This window comes from Populus trichocarpa, chromosome 16, assembly GCF_000002775.5.
Source record: "Populus trichocarpa isolate Nisqually-1 chromosome 16, P.trichocarpa_v4.1, whole genome shotgun sequence".
In the NCBI taxonomy this organism is placed as follows: domain Eukaryota; kingdom Viridiplantae; phylum Streptophyta; class Magnoliopsida; order Malpighiales; family Salicaceae; genus Populus; species Populus trichocarpa.
In genome coordinates this window covers 689,777-705,635 of record NC_037300.2, presented here as the reverse complement: position 1 = coordinate 705,635, position 15,859 = coordinate 689,777, and the positions used below count along the sequence as shown (strand labels likewise).

Sequence of the window (15,859 nt, the reverse complement as noted above, 5' to 3'; positions counted from 1 at the left end):
TGATTACAAGGTCATAAGATGTGTTCATATAATGATAAGCCATTCATTGACATCGACTCATATGAACGTGAGGCCCTAGAGTCTACTCTTTGAAAGCTGATGGGTGGAAGGACATTGGAGGTATATTCCATTATTCCATCTGAATTACAAAGCTGCTATTTGGCTTGGCAATGATTTTCTTATCCAGAAAGCAACTAGCATGATCGGAAGGACGGGGTGGTATTTGATAGTTTCATATGACATGAGCAGAGAAGAGTTCAAGGAGATAACCAGAGTCTATTTTGAATTACAATGAGGGAATTCACATGGAGACAAGTATATATGCTTGATGAATTGATATCAGCCTTCTATCTTTCAAAAGTTGACGAGGCTTACATTTGGTCCATGAAGGATTCATGGGAACTGCGGTTTGTGATTAAGCTGCCTCAGAGAGTTGAGGGCTATAACTACATATTTTTGAAGCCCCTGCTTACTTTGAAAAATGCTGAAATTCTGATAGAGGCAGGTGAAAAGGCAAGCATTCTGCATGATCCCAAGAATGATACCTACAGAATGATACCTTGCAGAAAACCATACGTAATTAAGTAGTCGGATTAGCGTTAGCAATTAGTAGTCAATGTTTCTAGGAGGCGTAGTCTGATGATAAAGGGTTTGAGATCTACACAATAGGTCTCGAGTTCGAGTCAGGGTGTACATCTCTTGTAAGAGCCTGGAACAGCCGGAATTTTACTCATTCACATGAACTCACAAAGTACGCTTTTCAGAGAGTGGAGTTTCCTCGAATCAAAAAAAAAAAAAAATAGCCGTCAACGTTGGGTTATTTAATTTGGGATTTTGGATGGATTTACCTTGTAATTTTTACTTTCTCATATAAATTTTGTTTTTTGATTGTCTTGTCTATGAAAATAAGACATAAGTTATTAAATTACGTAAATTTTGTACATAATCTTGTGATTGATTACATTTATTTTTTATATATTTTTATACTTGTAATTGATTTGGGATTTTAAGCTGATTCTACTACAACTACTTTAACATGATGCTTATCAAGGAAAGCTTGATTCCCAGCAGATTCGAACTTGAATGTAATTAGAGAAAATTAAACTCACCCCATTGAGAAGGCAGGCTGCCCCCCTTTTTGTTAAGATAATATTCTAGATTTTATTACCTTTAGCTAATAAGAAGACAGTCAAAGAAGTAGAAAAAAAAGGAAACAACAGAAACAAGACAAAAAAAAAAAAAAAAAGCCATAAAAGTAAGGCTGCTGCAAGGAAAAAAAGGGAATGAAGACCAGGCAAAAGAAAAGATGGTAAAAGTCAGCTATGAGTTATTCTGTTATTCCAGAATTTGATCCTAGATCCAATATTCCGGTGTAAGCAAAAGTGTTTCTATCAATCTTCAACCATAAGATCTGGAGTAGCTAGCATCATTAAAGATTACATCATTCCGATGAAGCCACAGACTCCAAACAATACAAGTAAAGAGAGGTTGCCATGAATGTTTCTGAATTTTCCTGGCACCATTGTAGATCATTACTAACACATATCATCAGCAGTTTTTGGGAAGCAGCCACTAATACCCCACCAAGCTAGGAATTCCATCCACAACTTCCAAGCAAAAACACATTGAATGAAAAGATGGCTAGAAGTTCCAATACTTCTTTTACAGAACACACATCGAGCTTGCAGAAGTGAAAGCAAACTACGCCGAAACACTTTTGCTTTGTTAGCCGAATCAGAAAAGCCTTGATACCCACTCAAACAACACACAGCACCAGCCGAATCGAATCAAATCAATTGAAACCATTACGAGTCTACCAGAGGATATATATGTACTGGCTCTGATCATGTTATGCCACTTAACAGGCTAGTCCCTTTTTGCTTTTCCTTTCGCCATCCAGGTGCTTATGTTTTGAACTCTACGGACACTTCAACCATGACAGGATTTTCCTCGGTTTTGAACAAACTCCAATTACTGTTGTTAAACTCAGCAAGTTCAAGTTTTGTGCTCAGGGAGGGACTAGTTTTGTAGTGTGGCAACTGGAAACTTCAAGAGACTTGTCAGAGAAAAATTTACGCCCTTCTTCGAACCTCAGTCCTTAAAATATTGATTTACAAAAAGGATCACCCTTTGACTTAATTATTATTATCCGATAATAAGTAACAAGTCATGTATCAAGCAGGTTTAGTTAGTGGTATTTTTTGATTTTGGGTGCTTTTTTAAAATAAATTTGATGTGAAAAATTATCAAATTTGATCCTTTTAGGTGTTTTTTAAAAGTGAATTTGATGTGAAAAAACATCAAATTGATTTAATTTTTTTTATATATAATTTTAATGTATTGATGTTAAAATTTTAAAAAAATCTAAAATAATTATTTGATATATTTTTTTTAAAAAAAAAACTTTAAAAAAATATTTATACTAAAATACCAAAAACTTCCCTAGCTATATTTTACTTGATTTCATGAAAGATCAATAAAGAGCATGAAAATCATGTCAAACATTCATTTTTAACTAATTAAGTAAACTCTCATATCTAATTAATGATATATTGAATAGATCAATACAAGAATTATAAGTTTTTACATGCTTGCTTTGAAAGAAAACTTCATAACATTAATATTATAAACAAACACTTCTTGCACGAGTCCAAACCACAGTTGCCTATTTTAGGGCTTGAGTCATTAGTTTATCATGTTATTTTACAGATCAAAGAGTCAATTAGAATGAATATTAAAATTAAAAATTAAAATAATATTATCTTGAATAAAATTAAAAAAATAATTAAAGTTAACTTAAACAGGTATTTTATAGATTAAGCCAGGTTACTTAAATTATAGATCAGTTAATTAAAATACTTAAATTTCATCAGGTCAAAATAAAAAACAATTTAAAATAAAATTCTATTCGATCAAATTTTGAATTAATGAGTCCAATCAAATAAATTAAGTTTTATTTGTTTTATTTTTAATATTTTTAGATTGTTTTGATATGTTGATGTCAAAAATAAATTTTAAAAAATAAAATAAATATTATTTTGATTTATTTCTAAATAAAAAATATTTTGAAAAATAAGTGTTGTTATAATACCAAATAATTTTTTTTAAAATTTAAAATTTATTTTTTATACCAGCATATCAAAATAATTTAAAAATATAAAATAATTTTAATTTAAAATATTTCAAACTTTTTTTAAAATAGATTTTAAATAATAATAAAAAAAAAACCAGATTGAAACCCTGCGTTGTGAATCTCAGCTACTCTAAAAGACAACAACACCCCTAATCTATTCCAACAAAGACACTCACATCCCTTCTCCTTCAATCACAAACAAACCAGAGACCAGAACTAAAGAGCAAAAGACTGTACATTAGTCTCTCGAAAGATCAGGACTTTGTGTCTGATTTTGGTGGGTTCCGTCCAATCAAGAAATCAATGGCAGAAGATCTAGTGCTAGACACAGCTATAAGAGATTGGGTGCTGATCCCATTAACAGTAGTGATGATTCTTATTGGGATCCTTCGTTACTTTGTTTCAAAGCTTATGCAATCTCAGCAAACTCCGGATGCTAAAATTGTTAAAGAAGGGTTAGTTATCAAAAACCCATGTCACATAATCTCTGTTTAGCGTTAAAGCTTGTTTCTTTTTGTGATTTAGATTATTTTTGTGCTGGTTTTGGTGAACTTTGGCTAGTTATTGAATACCCATGTCATAAACTCTCTCTTTAGTGCTAAATTCTGGTTCTTTTGTGATTTTTCATGTTTTTGCTGGTAGTTTTAGTGATTTATTTTTTTTACGTTATTGAAAACGTATGTCAGAATTTGTTTTATTTGTATTAAAGTTTGTTTGTTGTTGTGATTTTATTGCAGGCAAGTTGTTGTGAGAGCAAGGAATTTGCGAGCTGGAGCTAACTTTATACCTGCTAAGTCGTTTCGAGCTCGAAGGGCTTATTTTAGCAATGAGGTTTTGATTTATTTTTATTGTTTTTGGTTTGTTTGGTTTAGGGTGATTGAATGTTGGATTTGTTAATTGTTTGTAGAAGTATCTAAATTGGTTATGTTTTGTGGTTAATTTTGTGAAAGAGATTTGAGATTTGGTTGTTTTTTTTAAAGTACATTTTCTTTCAATTTCCAAGCAGGTCTGACATGATTCGTATTGTATTTTTTTTAAATGTATTGGAGGGGTTTAGATATATGATATGTTGCATTGCTTTGCTTGTGCACCTCAGATTTGGTATGTGAGAGCTACATTTAGGGTCATAATTCTGATGCTAGCTTGAAATTTTCCATTTCCAGTAGGTAAGATGCTAACGTAAAAGTTAATTACTCTTGATTAGGAAAATGGATTGTTGCATGTTCCCAAGGGCCAGGGTCAGAATCCACAAGCACAAATGTTCTCTGACCCAAATATGGCTATGGATATGATGAAGAAAAACCTTTCTATGATTATACCCCAGGTATTAACAGTTCAAGAGCTTTTTGGCCTTCTCTAATGTGTCTTTTCAAACAAGATAATTTAGCATATTGAGTTGTGATTTTTTCTTCTTCCAGACTCTTACCTTTGCATGGGTCAACTTTTTCTTCTCTGGATTTGTTGCAGGTCAGTCTTTTTTTTTTTGCTTTTTTTTTTTTAGCTTTTTGATTCTTAAACTACGTTTCATGTCCTTCATGCCAAAATATGGTTTATCTCTATATTTTATAAGTAATTTATGAGTATATGACCTTTGTCGATCTTAAATTCCTTCTGGATTTGATCTTTACAACTTTGTTATGATCTCTTATTCCATGCAGCCAAGATACCATTTCCACTGACTCAGAGATTCAGATCAATGCTGCAAAATGGGATTGATTTGAGCACTGTGGATGTTAGCTATGTTAGCAGTCGATCATGGTATTTGTCTATATGAGAAATTATATTCTGAAAAATTGCTGAGAAGCTTTTTCTAGAGAATTCTGGACTTGTGCTTAGTTTAATATCTCTATTTGTCCACAATCCCTTTCTGTTGCAGGTATTTCCTTAATTTGTTTGGATTAAGGGGTTTATTTAGTCTCATTCTGGGTGAAGAAAATGGTTAGTATTAGTTCATAAATCTTCGTAGTTATATCTATTTTGTCTGAGATCTGAATTGCTGCTTCTCTTGCAAAATCATTGGTGCCAGAGTCTAGAAGCATAAATTGGACTTTAGCATACTTTAGGATTTCTGGATATATTCTCTAGATGCTCAAATACGATTTTTGTAATGCAGCTATGGATGATACCCAGCGGATGATGCAAATGGGTGGTTTTGGTTTTGATCCAACCAAGGTACAAACTTAACTGGCCCTCTATTGATCATTTTAGCTTGCAAAACCAAACTGTTTAAATGGTTAAACATTATAGATATTTTCAGTCCTTTTTGACTACTATCTATAATGAGTATACCTTACATGATCTTTTTGAACAGATTTAGTTATTAATAATAATGTCCTTACTACATCGATTGCAGTATGACTGTTATTGTGTCCAAAGAATTGCCCTTGTGTATTGATCTGCTGGTTTCTATTTTACTGCCCTAAATCTAGACCATGTAGATTGATACTGCCAAGGTTGTACTAATGGGAATAGATGGATACTGTCACTGGGACCATACGGCTTTGTAGTTAAGTAGTTGCCATTTATTTAATTGTGATCCCATCATTGTGTGAAAAAGGCAAATTCATGATACATCTTTATGATTCTATCATGAACAAAATCTTTAGATTCAGTGGTTTTACTAGCAACTCAGATTTGAATAGAGATGATTGGGAGTTGAATCAATCTTTCCCATTGGAATTGCTATTTAGATACATCTTAACAGCTAAGTCTTTTTATTTAAATGAGTAAAAGAAATTAAGAAGCTGTTGGACCATATTTAAATTGAACAATTCAAACCTCTACAAAAGTACAACTAGAATTTTAGACCTGGTGATTTAATGGTGCTAGAGGCAACAAGTGTCTTCCAACTACGAACTAAGCAAGACTACCAAGTTCTTTTATGAGTTGTTGATGGCTGATGGGGTTTCAAGGGTCCATTAGAAGTAGACAGCTTCCATATAGACTTGTTGCAAGCACTGGTGCTGGTGTTTAGGTAACAGGTATCCATTGTCTACCAAGTACCAACTAAGCAAGACTACCATGTCCTTTCATGAGTTGTTGATGGCTGATGGGGTTTCAAGGGTTCATTAGAAGTAGATAGCTTCCATATAGACTTATTGCAAGCACTGGTGCTGGTGTTTAGGTAACAGGTATCTGGGTGGGTTCCTTATTGTGTCCTGCCTGTTGTCAATGCTGTCCAAAAATACTATGATGCTGTAGGTCATTGGCTGCACCTTTTCATTATTATCACTTGCAGGCATTGCTTATCATATTGAGTTCTTAAGTGGTCCAGTTAGCTCAACTGTCTGTTATGCAGCTTGCCTTTTTTTTCCTTAATACCTTTTTTCTTTTCTGGGAAAAGCCAAATAGCAGATGATTTGGAATTAAAGGAAGTCCTTATATGATATATCATTGATATAGGCTCTTAGATTTCTCTATGATAGAATTAGCTATGGATCCCCAGTTATATTTCAGAAGACTATAACTTTGTCAATTGAAGGGCTTCAAATTGCACTTGAACTTGTCCTTGTGATTAGTATTGTGTATAGAGCTCTTTTTATTATTATTATCTGCCGCCACTTCCTACGAAAATAGAAGGCTTTTTGCTAGCACTATGCCGAGAATGGGTTGTGATTAGACTGATTTGACTGGTGGGTTGTAAAAGGAATATTGCAGGCAGGAATATTTAAGACACCGAGTAAAGGAGATGACAGCCTTGAGGTTGCCCTTGGCCAGCTTAATTTTCTCAGTACTGGGCCTAGGTTTGCCATTGTGGGTTGGGTTTGGTCAGTTCTGGATAACTGCATGTCTGGATCCTCTATCATTTTGCACCAATTGAAGCGAACGCCAAAAGAATAACATTGGAGATTCTTTACAGAACCCCCAATCACCTTCCCCCACTGCACACACCAAAAAGAAAGCATAATGTGGGATTTGATTCATAATAATGAGGTCAACACTATAAAGTTAGGCCTTGCTTGGTTCAGGTCAACGCTGTAATGTTCATTCTCTATTTGACTAGCCTCTCTTATGGCTGCTGCCATCATTTCCAGCTGTCCATTTTGCTGCCTCGGCCACTCTTTTGCTCCTCAGGTGGTGCGGTTATGATACTCTTATGAAATGGTCATAGGTATACATGATTAGGCATGTGGGGCATTCCATGATGCCTGCTTTAATTTGTTTTAAATTTTCTAAGCATGTCACCATAATTACTAACCTGCTTTTCTGAACAGCATTGGCTTCTTTTTCTTTGTTACTTTAGAAATGTCTTGTGCATGATTAGGGTTTTGATTTTTTATTGTTGAGAATCTTTCTTATGGGACCCCGACAACATACTTGATCCCCGTTTTCATCAGTTGAATTTTAGCCAGGTAATGGAAGATCTGGAAAGGTGTGAATATATTGCATTTTCCAAAGGGATTGGAATTGTTGGGACTGATTTGTACTTTATAAATGTAAATTAAATTTTATGGGCAAGAATGTCCACTGGCCTTGCCTTGTAATCAGTTAAATATATGGTTCAAGTATGAGATGTACCAAGAAAGAATTTTGTACCATACAACTTCTCTTTCATATTTTAACTCGGTGAGTATATATCTGTACGTATAATGTTAAGCAAAAACTGTTGACTACTAATCTTATCTATCTGTATTCTCCTCAGAACTTGAGTGCTGAGAAAGATGGCCTTGACATAATTCAGCATGAATGGGCCCTACCAAAATTTGAGCAGCGTGCTGAAGCAGTGTTGAAAAAACTTGTGAGCTGAACTTCGGCAACAAGCGCCAGCTGCCAAATGGGTTTATGCTCAACAAGGCTTCCTTGTTCTTTCATGGATTCTTACTGGAGTTTTGCTTGTTCGCTGTCAGTGCGTTGGCTAACAATTATAAGAACCAGCGAATCCATCATTGTAGCATTTAGATTGAATTCGAATTTTATTACAACCATTGGAGAAATTTTCCACACTGCTGGTGGTAATATCATACTTTCCCTGTAAACGCATATCTTTCAGCTTGCTGTCCAAGAACATTTGAAACATATTAATGACTTGACAATGAAATCAATTACCAGGTAGTGTGTTATGATGCTAGGTTTTAGATAATGCTTGATTTTTGTATCTGTTCTTTCTTTTTTCTGCGAGTGGACGAACCAGTGATGCCTTTATCTAGTGGGTTGAGCAATCCTATGGTGTTTGTTTCTTTTTCTCCAGGGTTTACAGTAAATTGCATTATTACTCGATAGCCATCATATATGGTGGGAACTTTACAAGATTCAAAAGATAAACAGATTCAGCCTAAGCTGACATTCTGTGTTGGAAACTTCTGTCACTTCGAACCTTCATTGATGTATCCTGTCGGAGCTGCCCCCCTTCTTTCTTAAACACTTTCTCTATTGACCAGGTGGATTGCTAAGTTATAGCAGAAAATTTAGCAGCATAAAGCTGTCCCTGGGCCACCCTCAGAGTGGATTTCCCTCTCAAGTTCCAAATACTGAAATTTCATATCTAGAGGAGCAATTATCTATTTCTGCACTGTACTCTGTGCTCTCCCTTTCATATCAATGAGATTCATTTACAAGATTTGCTTACAAATTTCAGTTGAATTTTAGAGAAGGAAGAACTGTGTGTCTCTGAACCTGGCAAGGTTTGAAACTTCAAACCTGTACGTCCTGAGATGCTCCTTCTTGGCTCTTGCATGCTTGGACACGTTATGGGCTTGTGTTATGCTTATTACATACATGCTTAAAAACATTGACATGCTGAATCTAGATGACAGTAAAATGTTACCTCCTGCTGTAAAGTTTCCTGATATGGCGGCATTGAAAGCTCCTTTTACACCAACCTTGTTGGAATCTTAGCAGCCAAAATACAAGACATAATTAATACGATGATCTTGGCTTAAATTCGTTACATAATTGGTCTTCTAAAATGTATTGTTTTAACTCATAGATTTATAGTGGGTTTTGTTTTGAAAATGTTTTTTTTTTTTTTAAGGGGAGAGGTGATCATATTCGAAGCTTATATACTATTTAGGTTCTTGATTCCTGATCCCTAGTTGAGAGGCTTAAGAGCTGAAAATACATAGCCATGCGATACTATAAATGATGTTAATTAGATCAAATCCGATATATAGCTAATCTTTCAAGAAGTATTATTTCATGTTTACATCATCTTCTGTGGATTTTATCTAAAATCTATAAGCTATCTACACCTTCGATTATACTGTATATACATGATCATTAAAGTATAAACAATCCAACAGGTGTTTAGGTATTACAGCTGAAACACTGTTTATCTAAAAAAAAATTAAAATTATTTTGATGTGCAAACACGGAGGTATATATTATACCAGTGAAACTCCCGATCTCTACAGAAACGCATCAAATGCTAGCCTAGCCTAGCCTAGCCTAGATGGTGCACACATGCAGACGACGACCTTTTAAAGGGTGAGAAGCATAGTCGAAGGAATGTTGATTTATGGCCCCCACAGAAAGCTTGATAGAAATGGTTCATCTGTCAAGAACCTAAATGATTCACTACACAGTCCACAGCTTCCTCTGTCTATAAATCATGGCCATTGGGGTGTTGATGTAATCAATAACAAGAAGCCATTAGGGTTAGCCCATGCTGTCCCATGTCAAGCCATCCAATGTGCCATGTTCCTACCTGCTCAACGGCTCATAATCTCATGGGGTCACGTATTTAGGATCCCTCTTAAACCTCCCATCTCTTCTTTCTCACTTTACAGTGTGTCCATGTATAGGCAACGAGAAGATGACACACGCACCATTCCTATCTGTAGTTCTCTTTTTAGAAGAAAATTCTTTATGGGCCAATATATTTTTAAATTAGTTCTATACACCAAGTGTTTGTTTGCGTAGATAAACCTGTTTTTTAAAGTGCTATTTAATTTTTTTTTCTGAAAAAAAAAACACTAATTTAATTTTTAGTTGTTTTTGGATTAAAAATACATTCTTAGTATGCCAAAAGTTATTATTTTTTTCTTTTTTTTCTTTTTCTTTAAATTTAAATATGAACGATAATGTTAGAAACAAACCAATTCATAGCTGAATCCACAAACATTCTTTCTTATATTTTGATTGCTTTCTTCTCCTATCAAGCAATGAAGGTAAATTAATGAGAGGAATATTGTTGTTCAACAATAATTTGAGTAATTAATATTGTGGTTTAATGCAAGTTCTTCTATAGGGTGCAAAATGGATTGTCATGCAAAGTCTCATAATGACAGAGGACCTCTTGTTGTGGTGTGATGGTATCATGTTCCTTTCAAGGTGCAAATAGGTCGATCATTTCTCGCATTTATATATATATATATATATATATATATATATATATATTTATTTATTTATTGTTATGAACACATTTATGGTATTTTAATTACCACTAGAAGTTTGGAAGTCTTGATCAACATGTACATGAATTTAAATTGAGATGCGATGCACATTTAATTTGTTCTTTTTTCTTTTCCGATAAATTAGCTTTTCATCCTGTTGTTTTGAATTTTGGATGTCTAGCTTTTTCTGGAAAAAAAAAAAATAGATTGTCTTAATCAACATACAAGTTGGACCTATAATATTTTTAACATTGAAAAGAAAATACATTTTTAATTACTTTTTAGATAGATTATATAATTATGTATCCATAATGAATTTTTTAATATAATTTTTTCATAAATATAGTAGATGATATTAAAATACAAGATTTTTAACCTAAAAAATACTATTTTTTTTATTAACGTGGGTGTCCGGACTAGCTTATGTGCACTTCGACTAATTTCACGGGTCCTGAAGTTAACGATTATGTAAGTTTCCAGTGGTCCTGAAAGAACCCCAACTCGTGATTATTACAGATCAAATCTAATACCTGATTAATTAAAAAAATATCATATTTTAAAGACATGGAGTGGAAGGTTTTTTTTTTTTTTTATTTTGGTATTGGAGAAATGAGATGGCATTGTACGAAGACATGATCAGATCAATGACTGTGATCAAGCGTGGCAAATCAGACGGCTGAAAGTGGGTCCCAACATCACGAGAGTCCTACCTGGAAAGCATGTAGACGTTGGCCCACCAAAAGCTCCATCTTTAGGAAGGTCGGTTTCCAAGGCTATATATATATATATATATATATATATATATATATATATATATATATATATATATATATATATATATATATAAAAGGGTTATATATATAAAGAAGGAAAAAAAAAAGAAGCAAAATCATGGTCCATGGTACTTCTTTCTGGTACTATAATTCAAATCTCTTTTTTTTTTCTTTTTTTTAAAGTTAAATCTCCATCAATCTCTTAATTTCAATCAAATCATACTTAAAATGAAACCATCAAGAGATAATAAGGTTATATTTATTTATTTATAATCTTGACATGTTTTTTGCGTTCAATAATAATTTTTTTTATTATGAATCTTTTAAAAAAACAGTAGCTATACGAAATCTTAATATCAATAAGAAAAACTTGTTTTAATCTAATTAAAAACGTAAAGTAAAATGAAATTAATATATAAAAACAACTTGAGAACATTACCATGAAAAGAAAAAAACCATGGCACCAAAATTGTTTCAATTTTTATTGTGGGGGCCATCCAACAGGAGTCATTTGGATGGTAATGATCATAGCCGGTGATTGAAGGCCCCACTTCAGGCACCGGCCTAGACACCATTGCTGGCTTTTGTTGGGCTCCACGTCGATACTAAAATATGAAAATGTTTGTGGTTTGTGGAAAGTGAAAAAGTGAAAAACCTTAAAAATGGCAAATTATTTGACCACAACAGTAAAAGGCAGGCCCTTAATTAGTGTTTTCATGCCCTAAAAGTGCCTTCAATTAGCCTTTCTTTGCCCTAATACTATCATTATATGTGTAGATACCAAAGCTGCCGCAAATATTTGTTGAATATATATATATATAAATATTGTTAATTTTGAGTATTTGGGTTAGATTACGCGCATCTTAATTAATTTCTCGAGATCCTAAAATTAACGACCATGTAAACCTTCAGTAGCCCTGAAGTTTGTAACACTCAAATTGGTAATCTCTGGAGAGTAAACTCAAAATTTTACCAGTTAAGCTACACTCCTCATAATTAATATTTGTTGAATATTACTTTGGAGAAAAGAGCACCTTAACTTTTTTCAACTAATCACATTAACATATGAGGTATGTTTTTTTAAATCGTATAAGAATAATACTTAGAATCTATTTGGTAACAAAAGCATGATTGCTGTTGCATTTTTATTTTTGAATAAAAAATATCATTTCAATGTTTTTAGTTCGGAAACAAGGATATATAATTGTGCCCGTGTTTTTTAATATAACTTGTTATTAGAATTAAATTGATATAAAATATAAGTTTTTAAAATTTGAGAATAATATTTAATATGTATTTGGAAATACAGGTATGACTGTGGTTACATTTATATTTTTAAATTAAAAAATATTATTTTAATTCTTTTAGTTTAGAAGCGAAGATATCATGGTTGATACAAAAACTTGTTTGAAGATATTCCTTACTCTTGAACAAAAAAATCTCATTAATTTCTATATAATAACTGATATCTATACTAAAAGTGATTAAAAAGAATCATATATATATATATATATTTGTTTGTTTTCATTATAAAAGTATTTCAAGTTAGTTTTAATATGTCAAGATTAAGTTATTTTTCTATCAATTTTTAAACACATCATTCATATATATCCGAATTAATATATTTAAATTTATGATAGTTTTTTTCCCTTATAACCTTCATATAAATTTGAATCCAAAATGGTGAAATGATAAAATAAAAGGTAAGCATAATTAGGGTTCGACTGAAAAACATTATGCATGCATCAATATCCTAGCTTCCCAAATCCTCATTCCAATCTATATATGCAAAAAAAAATAAAAAATTAATCAAACAAAAAAAATAATTAAAACTCGTCTCTTTAAGTTTAGTACTTAATTAGAATAATTGGGAATAATTAAACAAAACAATTATGGACAAGATCTGCATTCAGCTATAACGTGGAGGCTGAAGATCTTGATGTTCTCAAATGGCAAAACTATTTTTGTACTCCATTAGTACATACAAATATATTGCTTGGCATGTGATTATGTCAAAATATGAAATAAATTTGTCATTACTTGTACGCCACTGGTTTTGATTATCATGAAGATTAGCACTAAGGAGCCTTGATTCTTGGATGAGACACCATTTCTGTCCTTTTTAGGGTTTGCAATAGTGTATGCACCATTTTTTATTATTATTTCAATAATTACAGAGTTTATTTGATTATTATTTTTTTCTTTTTTAATATTTTTTGGTAGAATCTTGCACCTTCTTTGCATTATATATATAGAAAAAGTGGGATTTGATTTCTAATTTTTTAAGATGAGAAACAAATAAATCTTATATAAAAAACTTTTATTTTATCCTATAATATTTGTGTTTGATATTGAATATTTATACATGAATAATGGATAGAATATAAATATGAATCCAAACAATATAAATTAAAAAGAAAAACACATGAATTCTTATCGATTTAGATATCAACATGATCTAGCCGTGGATATTCCACTAAAATATCAAAAGATTAAAAAAAAATGCAAGGTTAATTAGAATATTACAAATTAACAGAAGATCAAATAGAAATCCTACACAGAAACATGAATGCATCATATGGGATTTAAGCAGTAATTAACCTACATTATGCCCTACTGGGGAAAAAAAAAACACATAGGAACCCACTCAAAAGAAAGATATGATGCTGATACGAGAAATGGCCTCCACCATATGGCATTGCCAATTCATTGTTGGATCAAGTATTTGTCAATCCTAGCTATTAAAATCATATAAAAAAAAACCCTTATCTCAAAATTAAAAAAGAAATAAAATATTTACAACTAGCAAGACATGCCACTGTGTCTTGACAGCAATATGAGGTGTCTATGTTGAAAGATTCTTCAAGTGAGCATGCTCCCTATGATCTCATGCTCTCATTAATCTATGCATTTCATCACTCCTCTATAAATAGCTCTCTCATTGATCATCTCTTCACTTCACTAGCTCACAAGCATCCTTCTCCTGTGCCTACACCAACCCTCCTTCCTCCTTTTCTCCAATCTTTCTTCAAATCCTGTTAGCTTTTAACCAAATGGCTACTGTTGAGGTAAAAATGTCTTCTAAAATATTTCTTAGTGGAATGCTATTACAACCCATCTTGATCTTGCTCAAGTGATATATCACTCAGTCTCATTTTAGTTTTACAATAATATCTGATATTCATCAACTTGTATTAATTGATTAGCCCTTTTGTATAATATTATCTTATTGATCAAGTTATAATTTGTTGTTTACTACTTTTATGATCAAATAAGTTTCATAACCTGATCTTGTTATATTGATGATGATCAAATTTCTACCTCTAGCTCAAGTGATAGACCACTCCAATATTGTCTATGCTAGATTTCATCCGATCCTTCTGTTTATATGAGGATTGCGATGGAGAGGATTCAATCTTACAGTTTATTGAAACTTCTTTTCTTGATCAACCTACAGGTTTCTTTATGTTCTAGCAAGAATTCTACATATTCTAAGCTTTTGTTGATTGTTGTTAAAGGAAACTACTTCTGTAGATAGAATGGATGATCAGCAGATGATTAAGAAAAAATGAATCTTAAAGAACCCTTCTTCTAGCTTTCTTCCATTGGATTATACATTTTGAGATAAATATCAGTATGCTTATTGTTGCAGGTTGCAGCTGCTCCAGCAATTCCAGAGGCTGAGGTACCTGAGGTGACCAAGACCGAGGAGACAACCACTGAAACTGCACCACCCGCCTCTGAGCCAGTAGCCGAAGAACTAACAGAAGCAGCACCCGCTGTTGCCCCGGCCGCAGAACCTGAAGCTGAACCTGCAGTTGAGGTTGAAACCAAGGAGGTTGTTGAAGAACCAGCAAAAGCTGAGCCTGAAGAGGTTGCAGCTCCAGCAGTAGAAGAAACTCCTGAGGAGACTCCTGCAGAAACTGTTACTGAGGAGCCCAAAGAAGAGACCAAGAAGGAGGCAGCACCAGCTCCTGTTGAGGAAGAGAAACCAGCAGAAGAAGAGAAGCCAGCTGAAGCACCAGCTGCAGAGACAACCAGCACAGAAGTTCCAGTGGAGATCACTGAGTGAATAGATTCTATGAAGTGAATGATAGTACTGGTGGGGGTCTTTGTTTCTGTTAGGTTGCATTGTCAAAGTCCTCATGAGGTTTCTGTTTTGTTTCATTTCTCTCTTTATTGATTTATGATTATGGCTAAAGAAAAGGGTTTTGGGTGGGATTATGGGATGTGGAAGCTACAGAGTCAATATTAAGCACTTGGATCCGCATCAGGTTGCCAGCCCAGGTCAGAATACACAACAAGGATGGTCGCTATTGAAGTGTAAGGGTCATGAGCCATGACTCATGATGATGGCATGGGGTTTGGATCTATGTGGGTTCCAATAGGTTCTATTGGTTTTGAAATGGTGTGATGATGTGATCTCTAGGCTTGATAATAAAAATTATAATTTATGTTTAGTTGATGAGCACTTGCTATTGCTATTTTTCTTTGCTTCTGTTTATCGAAAAATATGGCTTCCCAAGGTTTTAGTATAAAGTCCAATGCATAGATCTTGAATGTAGGTGTGAATCATCCCTCAGTATCTGTTTGCAGCAGTAGATTTCTAGGCCAGTTGGGAC

At 33.2% G+C, this 15,859-nt stretch overlaps 2 protein-coding genes across 2 annotated transcripts; both read left to right on the top strand.

Moving 5' to 3' along the window:
• Positions 1-3,285: 3,285 nt before the first annotated feature.
• On the top strand, positions 3,286-8,193 carry LOC7453703 (uncharacterized). Its single transcript, XM_002323123.4, has 8 exons — positions 3,286-3,588; positions 3,871-3,964; positions 4,338-4,457; positions 4,552-4,600; positions 4,792-4,891; positions 5,010-5,071; positions 5,247-5,305; positions 7,776-8,193. Exons 1-8 carry the CDS (start codon positions 3,437-3,439, stop codon positions 7,878-7,880), a joined length of 741 nt encoding a protein of 246 aa, XP_002323159.3. The 5' UTR covers positions 3,286-3,436; the 3' UTR covers positions 7,881-8,193.
• Positions 8,194-14,079: 5,886 nt separating this feature from the next.
• LOC7455829 (major latex allergen Hev b 5) lies at positions 14,080-15,697 on the top strand. Its single transcript, XM_002323122.4, has 2 exons — positions 14,080-14,305; positions 14,890-15,697. The coding sequence occupies exons 1-2, from the start codon at positions 14,291-14,293 to the stop codon at positions 15,307-15,309; spliced, it is 435 nt and encodes a 144-aa protein (XP_002323158.1). The 5' UTR covers positions 14,080-14,290; the 3' UTR covers positions 15,310-15,697.
• The last annotated feature ends 162 nt before the right edge of the window (positions 15,698-15,859 follow it).

Coding starts and splice junctions, on each gene's coding strand:
- LOC7453703 (XM_002323123.4), top strand. CDS start 3,437: ATGGCAGAAGATCTAGTGCTAGACACAGCTATAAGAGATTGGGTGCTG. Junction 3,589..3,870: donor GCTAAAATTGTTAAAGAAGG/GTTAGTTATCAA, acceptor ATTTTATTGCAG/GCAAGTTGTTGTGAGAGCAA. Junction 4,892..5,009: donor TATGTTAGCAGTCGATCATG/GTATTTGTCTAT, acceptor TTTCTGTTGCAG/GTATTTCCTTAATTTGTTTG.